This window comes from Colias eurytheme, chromosome 2 (genome assembly GCF_061535395.1).
Source record: "Colias eurytheme isolate Ceu_HAF_F1 chromosome 2, ilColEury1 Martin Lab GWU primary, whole genome shotgun sequence".
In the NCBI taxonomy this organism is placed as follows: domain Eukaryota; kingdom Metazoa; phylum Arthropoda; class Insecta; order Lepidoptera; family Pieridae; genus Colias; species Colias eurytheme.
In genome coordinates this window covers 2,425,763-2,433,555 of record NC_142981.1, presented here as the reverse complement: position 1 = coordinate 2,433,555, position 7,793 = coordinate 2,425,763, and the positions used below count along the sequence as shown (strand labels likewise).

General features: G+C 37.6%; 2 protein-coding genes across 2 annotated transcripts; both read left to right on the top strand.

Moving 5' to 3' along the window:
• LOC149910115 (epithelial serine protease-like) lies at positions 1 to 2,992 on the top strand. The gene is made up of 5 exons (XM_090110553.1): positions 1 to 198; positions 977 to 1,244; positions 2,259 to 2,348; positions 2,451 to 2,647; positions 2,867 to 2,992. The coding sequence occupies exons 1-5, from the start codon at positions 1 to 3 to the stop codon at positions 2,969 to 2,971; spliced, it is 858 nt and encodes a 285-aa protein (XP_089966679.1). The 3' UTR covers positions 2,972 to 2,992.
• A 1,596-nt stretch (positions 2,993 to 4,588) lies between these two features.
• Positions 4,589 to 6,271, top strand: LOC149910114 (epithelial serine protease-like). The gene is made up of 5 exons (XM_090110610.1): positions 4,589 to 4,789; positions 4,878 to 5,145; positions 5,225 to 5,314; positions 5,670 to 5,866; positions 6,127 to 6,271. Exons 1-5 carry the CDS (start codon positions 4,589 to 4,591, stop codon positions 6,229 to 6,231), a joined length of 861 nt encoding a protein of 286 aa, XP_089966736.1. The 3' UTR covers positions 6,232 to 6,271.
• Positions 6,272 to 7,793: the final 1,522 nt, after the last annotated feature.

Genomic DNA, 7,793 nt, shown 5'->3' with positions numbered 1-7,793 from the left:
ATGAAGTTGTTCCTGGTCGTCATTGGTCTGGCTTTGGCTCAAGCAGCCCCGAAGTATGAGCCCATACTAACAGACTACCACAATGTGGTGGGGATTCCGGAGGCTGCCCGCATCAAGGCAGCGGAAGAGGCTATGGACTTCGATGGCTCCAGGATCACGGGTGGTTCTACATCGAACCTGGGACAGTTCCCTCATATGGTGAGTTTTATTGCTATATACTGTTTAAAATAGCCTTATTATAATATTGGGTGGGTTATGGGTATACCATAGAGAATTTTCTCGAACATTTCTTTGTCATGTAACTTTCTTAAAAATGGTAAAATACAGGGAATAGCTCAATTTCCAAAAGCATTTTCATATATTGTAATGTTCCTGCAAAACCTCGTTGTTCGGCGTAATGCACATTTCCCTGGACTTTGCGCTCAATCTTGTTTGAAATATTGTCATTTGACCGATAATCCTTTATAGAAACTTAGACCACAGTATTACAATATTATTTCCTATTGTAATACTGTGCTTAGACTATGTCTATGTTCGCGTGATGATCTTCACGAAAGTATTTCGTATGACCTAACGTGAATTTATAAGTTAGCACGACAGTGTAACACTGGTGAAGATGGGGTGCACAACTAGTTAAAAATAACATAGAAATAAAAATAAAAATAGGAGATGGAGATGAAGACTGAAAAATAACAATCGCCTTCAAAAAGGTAAAGTAAAAAATAAAAAAGCCCGTGCACCGACATCAAACCTTTTTAGTAAATAGGTACTAAATAGCATATAGTCTAAATAATATGTATTATGTAGTAATTAATAATATCAAATCTTTTTTATTTTTAATTCCGTTTTTGAAGTCGGTTGTTTTTAAGGTAGTTATTTTTATAAACCAATATGCTCCTTGGTTTTAAAAAAAAACCTTTGGAAACTATGATAAACATAAAGTATTATAAACAAAAAATATATGTATTTTGAACAGGGCGGTTTAATCATCACTCTAAGCAACGGAGGTCAATCAGTCTGTGGCTCCTCTCTGATCAGTGCCACCAGGATCGCAACCGCAGCGCACTGCTGGCGCACCCGCCAGAGCCAAGCCCGTCAGTTCACCGTTGTTCTCGGCTCCGTTCGCCTGTTCTCCGGTGGTGTCCGTCTTAACACTAACACCGTTCACATGCACGGAAGCTACAACATGGAAAACCTTAGAAACGATGTCGCTATCGCACATATACCCAGAGTCAGCTTCAATAGTAAGTAAAACGTTCATGTTATTAAATCTTTCCCTAATGTGATTGATTAGTGAAGTTACAATATAATTTGACTGACGGTTTGCTTGGTTGGAATTGGCCCTGTCTTCCAAGACAAAGGTCGTGGGTTCGATAATCGATTCCCACGCGGGGAAAATATTTGTGTGTTGAACATAGATGTTTGCTCTGTGTCTGGGTGTTAATTATCCCCACCCCCCAGTACCTCAGTATCAGTTACTTCCGTTTGACCGCCTTCAGCATCGTGCCTGCCGCGTTGTCGACCTACCTGAGCTCACCGCTGGATCCTCTGGCTTTGAGGCGAGATGTTGCGACTCTGTGCGTATTTTATAGCATACTAGATTTCCGCCCGCGGCTTCGCCCGCGTTTTCAAAGGAAATCCCGCATAGTTCCCGTTCCCATGGGATTTCCGGGATAAAACCTATGTGTTAATCCAAGTTACCTTCCATATGTGTGCTAAATTTCATTGTAATCGGTTCAGTAGTTTTTACGTGAAAGAGTAACAAACATCCATACATCCATACTTACAAACTTTCGCCTTTATAATCGTAGTAGGATACAACGAGAAGTGTTCTGAGGAATTATTTGTCCTAATACCACCTGCACAATTCCACCACCGCCCTGCCCGACACAAGCAAAAATATCATCCACACCACCTAGATGCATGGCGCTCGTCAACCGTGCGTTTCTCACTGCACTTCCTGCCCAGAGCCACACTCCTGTGGAACAAATGTTCCCCAACCAGTACGACATAGAAACCTTCAAACAAAGAGCCTACACCTACCCGAAAAGCCAACTTTCATCTTTAAGCCGGCAATACGATCGCAGTGTTCCCAAAGCTGTGGCCTGTGATCGTCATGGGCGGCGTCTATCACCTACCCCCAAGTGAGTCGCCTGCCCTATTGCTAGGGTTACTATAAAAAAAAGTATGGGATCAGATCGTGCTGTGTGTGCAAATTGTCCTGCAATATTTATTTATTTATTATTTATTAATTACAGACAATATTAGAGCTATTAACCTGGCATCTGGTAGCAACCAATACGTGGGTGTAACAGCAACTGCCGCTGGTTTTGGAAGAACTGGTGATGGTGAGTCGATATAAAAATTATTACTTGGAAATTATTGGTCGTTTTCTTTCATACTTTATTATCTTGAATATTATTTATTACAAAACTGAAACATTCTTGCAGGATCTGGTGGACAAATATCAAACAGTCAAGTGTTGAGACATGTTAACCTTCCTGTAATCAACAACAATGATTGCAGCCGTGTGTATGGACCCAATACAGTTATCGCTTCCACCTTGTGTGTCAACACGAGCGGCAGACGTAGTACCTGCCCTGGAGATTCTGGTGGTCCCCTAACAATTAACAACAACAGGGAATTGGTAAGTACAACCAAACATTCTACATTGAAGAAATTTCATAGATTTTTATATTTACCCCCGTGGCTCCTCTCCTGTTGTTCGTAGTGTGATTATAGTATATAAGCCTTCCTCGATAAATGAGCTATCTAACACGGAAATAATTTTAGTGTTGTATTTTTAAAGTGTGCTTTGGGAATAAATGTCTAAATTCTATCTCTTAATTTTATTATTTATCAACAGATCGGTATCACTTCCTTCGGTCACCGCAACGGTTGTCAGCTCGGCCACCCCGCTGGTTTCGCCAGAGTCACCTCCTTCGCATCTTGGTTCCGCGCCCGCATGTAAACTGCCTAATAACTTTTCATAATAAAGATATATTGAATGCAATTTTATGTATTACTTATTTATTACAAAATATCAACATAAATCTACATTCAACGTAACTCATTAACTTGTTTACGCAATGATAATTACGATATATACGTTTATATAAAAAGCCGACAGTGTGAATTATTGATGGCTAATATAGTTAATTCTTATCGACTATTATAATTTTTGATACATTCGTCAGCTAAAAAAGATCTAATGACAATTGATTTAATTTGTTGTTGCAGTCTTTTTCTTCTACTTTCAAGTAGTTTTTTGTACATGTGGTATAAAACGTAACACATAAGTAAATGCTTCTTATTTTAATTTATGAAAAGGGGAATAAAGTTTTCACTGCATTGAATAGATTCTATTTTTAAAATATATTAATGTTTAAAAATGTAATTTAAACTTAATATTTTAATTTAAATCGGCTATTTTTTCAATATGGGTCTTTATACAAATTGTTTCGTAGCAGATATGATAGCTTTTCCATTTTATTTATCTACTAGCGGTTCGCCCCGGCTTCGTCCGTGGTACATGTTTATGTTTTCTTTCCTCAAGAACCATCCTCATACTTCAAGGAGTCAAGGAATATTATAAAAAATGAATTATCGAAATCGGTCCAACCGTTCACGCGTGATGTCGTGACCAAGGAAAACGGGTTTCATTTTTATATATGTATATGTATTTCATTGATAAATTAACTCAACAGACAATGTTATCAAAACTGGAAAAACCCTATTGCTAATCTGTAGCCACCCGCGAATTTATGAACTAGTATTATTTATCTCTTAATCGCTCTTATCTTGTTTTATTGACTGTTCCTCGAAAATATTATGAAATCCTACACGTGTCAGAAATGAAACTTTTTTGTCAATATACAATGATACCAAAATCGTCGCCTTACGACTGACGTGACGGTATTGCCATGACGCGACCTTGAAATTTTATTCTCAACGCGTCTAAAGAAGTTTCACTTGAAAACTTTATTTCACACTTACTTAACTTTATTTTAAGTTTACAACCACCGTTGTAGTACATTAGCGTAGGCTCGTTGGCTCGTCCGACTAGGGCCCTTCCGGCCTCCTCCACTCAAGCGACAGCCCAAGCCGAAGTTCGAGATCCCCGTCAAGGGGGGACGCCCTTGCGCATGTCGCTATCAGGGTGAACCTTCAGCCCTTCTGGCTAACATAGAGAGACACCACACAAAAAAAAATGCGTAGATCCTATAATTTCTGGGTTTGATTCCCGTTGGAGACTATAGAATAATTTTTTCGCGATATTTGTGTTTCTTGCCTGCCTGCCCTAATACGAAAGAGGAAGAATATGAGCTTCACAAACACTTATGAAACAATAAAAAATCTAAAGCTTTGCCTAGGAGAAACTAAAATTAATACTTTAGAGAGTATGTTATCACCGAGGTAATTAAAGTAATTCGGAAAATTATGTAAAAATAACAATATTAAGATAATTATTTACGTGGTATCATCATTAAAATGGACAGGATAAGCTTAATAATTATCTGCATCGTGCGATATCTGATACACGCTTAGTATAAAATCAGAGCAGTATTTGTATGCTGCACATTTCAAAATGAAGTTGTTCCTGGTCGTCATCGGTCTAGCCGCTTTGGCTCAAGCCGCCCCAAAGTATGAGCCCATACTCATCGACTACCACAATGTAGTGGGCGTTCCAGAAGCCGCTCGCATCAAGGCGGCGGAGGAGGCTATGGACTTTGATGGCTCCAGGATTACAGGTGGTTCATCTTCCAGTCTCGGTCAACACCCCCATATGGTAAGTTTTTTTAACCTATTTGAATTTTAATCATCTTTGGAAGTATCTGTTCAAGTCATGTATGTAACGTGTAAAATATAATTGACAGGGTGGTTTGGTCATCACTCTTACCGATGGGAGACAATCAGTATGTGGCTCCTCTTTAGTCAGTGATACCAGAATCGTGACTGCCGCTCACTGCTGGCGCACAATCCAAGCTCAAGCCCGCCAGTTCACTGTCGTCCTTGGCTCCGTCCGCCTCTTCTCTGGCGGTACCCGCATCAACACCAACAGTGTGACAATGCACGGAAGCTACAACATGATCACTCTCCGAAATGATGTTGCCATTGCTACTATTTCCAGAGTCACTTTCAGCAGTAAGTATTAATTCTTAATTTAATAAACTTTATACATAATTTCATAAAAGTACCTGTCTAACGTGCAATTATTTTACAGACAATATCAGAGCCATCAGGCTGGCGTCCGGCAGCAACCAATACGTCGGTGTTACAGCTACTGCTGCTGGTTTCGGCAGAACAGGAGACGGTAAGTTTCGAAAAAACATTACATAAAAACATAGCTTGATGACCGGTTGGCTTGGTTAGTGGACCCTGCCTTCCAAGCCGGTTCGATTCCTACCCAGGGCAAATATTTGTGTGATGAACATAGATCTTTGCTCTATGTCTGGGTATTAATTATCTATATAAGTATTTATTTAAAATTATATATATATATATATATATATGTTTATCAGACATCTGGTTTCCATAACGCAAGCGAAAGCTTAGTATGGGATCAGATCGTGCCGTGTGTAAATTGTCCTTAAATATTGCAAAAATATTATACAATGATTGTTAACCTAACCTGTTTAATTTATTTTTAACGCAATATTAACTAACAGGATCCGCTGGTGGAATTTCCAACAACCAAGCTTTGAGCCATGTCAATCTCCCTGTCATGACCAACAACGATTGCGCTCGCGTTTACGGATCAACCACAGTCGTTGCCTCCACCCTGTGTGTCAACACTAGCGGCAGACGCAGCACCTGCGCTGGGGACTCCGGTGGTCCTCTTACCATCAACAACAACCAGGAATTGGTCAGTATACTCTTTCATGTGTTTAACCAAATTAACTTCTATTACTCCAAGTTCTATCAAGTTATGTTTGTAAGGAATTATAAAATAATATACATAATTATATTCATATATGCTATGGAATGTAAAAAGGCCTTTTAACTATGAGTTTAGTTATTATTATTTACTTCGTAATCTAGTTTAGATGCATATAAAAAAACAGTTGGTAGCCAGAGAAATGGATTAAATGTTATATATTTCAACTTAATATTATTTATCAACAGATCGGTATCACTTCCTTCGGTCACCGCGACGGTTGTCAGCTCGGCCACCCCGCTGGTTTCGCCAGAGTCACCTCCTTCGAATCTTGGTTCCGCGCCCGCATGTAAACAGTATTTTGAACGTCAAAATAAAATCTTTCTCATAAAAGTTTATGTATACTTAAATCCTCTCCATTTTCAAATGATAGGTCTAAGTTTTCTGAAACTAAGAATTTTACGAGGTACGACACCATCAAGATGTTGCTAACTAGTAGGTATTGTAAATAATTATTGTCAATTTGCAATTGATAAAACGCATTTAATATTAATAGCGCAAGTTTTAAGTGCAGAAATTGCAGATAAACCACACCAAATAAACTTAAGCGAAAATAAGGTATTACGATACCTTTTCTTTCTTGTTACTGCATATTATATTATATTCACTTGAAATCCATACTAATATTATAAATGTGAAAGTAACTCTGTCTGTCTGTCTGTTACTCAATCACGCCTTAACTACTGAACCAGTTTGCATGAAATTTGGTATAGAGATATTTTGATACCCGAGAAAGGACATAGGATAGGTTTTATCCCGGAAACCCCACGGGAACGGGATTTCTTTGAAAACGCGGGCGAAGCCGCGGGCGGAAATGCTAGTCATCCAATATGCCAGTAATTATATTTTTTTATCACAAGAACATTCAAAGATACAACATTAAAAATTGCGTGAGATAAAAATAGAATAACATCATACAAAATTGAACGTAATGCATCCCATTAATTATAATAATAATTATAGATTGACAGCTGATAATATTATAGCACATGCTTAATATTCACCAATTAATAATGGTTTTAGTGACTTATCATAACATTATGATTATTGATTACATTATTTTTAAAAATGTAATCGTAGAAAATTTATTTTAGGTATAGAAATTTCATTAAAATACGTTAAAATATGCACATTAATTCAAAATAAATTTTATTAAAAAAAAAACTATAAAACTGACGTTTTACTGACTGAACTGAACTGACGAAAAAAAAGACGGATTGCACTCCGGGAGTGCCGGCAGAAGTGAAAACTTGATTATTAACGTTCAGCATGTTTGATATTTTGGAATGGTATCCGTGCTAAAAATCCGGGCTAATAAAAATCCGTTTTACGCTTTTTCGATCAGGCCACGTGTCCTGACGCGAGTTTAAGATTTTATACCCAACGCCGCTAAAGAAGTTTTCACTTCAAAAATGATACCTCCTAAAGGTATTGCAGAAAATCCTTACCTTCCTTGTAGACCATTGTACTTAACTGCTTCATAAATACAAATAAAAATTATTATCATTGATTATCTATAAGTAAGATGAAAACTTGAGTAAAATTGCTATAACTAGACCCATTGATTTTTTGTCTAAATTCGTCGATTCATCGTCAATTGATTCCTGGTTTTTCTCTCAAGTTTGTTAGAGATATTTGCTAAAATTGAGATCTTACGTTTTGAAGAACGTGGCTAAAAGCAAGTAAGACTTTTGTAATCCTTAACTTATTTTGTAATCGGTAAACTAAATAGTTCTAACACTGTGCTTTTCCACTATTTTCTTTTACATTATTCAAAAGAGCCATAACTAAATTTAAGGGACGAATAAATGAAAACCAAAGCGAAGCTTATAAATATTAATTGTACGTTAAAGCA

Coding starts and splice junctions, on each gene's coding strand:
- LOC149910115 (XM_090110553.1), top strand. CDS start 1: ATGAAGTTGTTCCTGGTCGTCATTGGTCTGGCTTTGGCTCAAGCAGCC. Junction 199..976: donor TGGGACAGTTCCCTCATATG/GTGAGTTTTATT, acceptor TATTTTGAACAG/GGCGGTTTAATCATCACTCT. Junction 2,349..2,450: donor TTTTGGAAGAACTGGTGATG/GTGAGTCGATAT, acceptor ACATTCTTGCAG/GATCTGGTGGACAAATATCA.
- LOC149910114 (XM_090110610.1), top strand. CDS start 4,589: ATGAAGTTGTTCCTGGTCGTCATCGGTCTAGCCGCTTTGGCTCAAGCC. Junction 5,146..5,224: donor TTCCAGAGTCACTTTCAGCA/GTAAGTATTAAT, acceptor ATTATTTTACAG/ACAATATCAGAGCCATCAGG. Junction 5,867..6,126: donor TCAACAACAACCAGGAATTG/GTCAGTATACTC, acceptor ATTTATCAACAG/ATCGGTATCACTTCCTTCGG.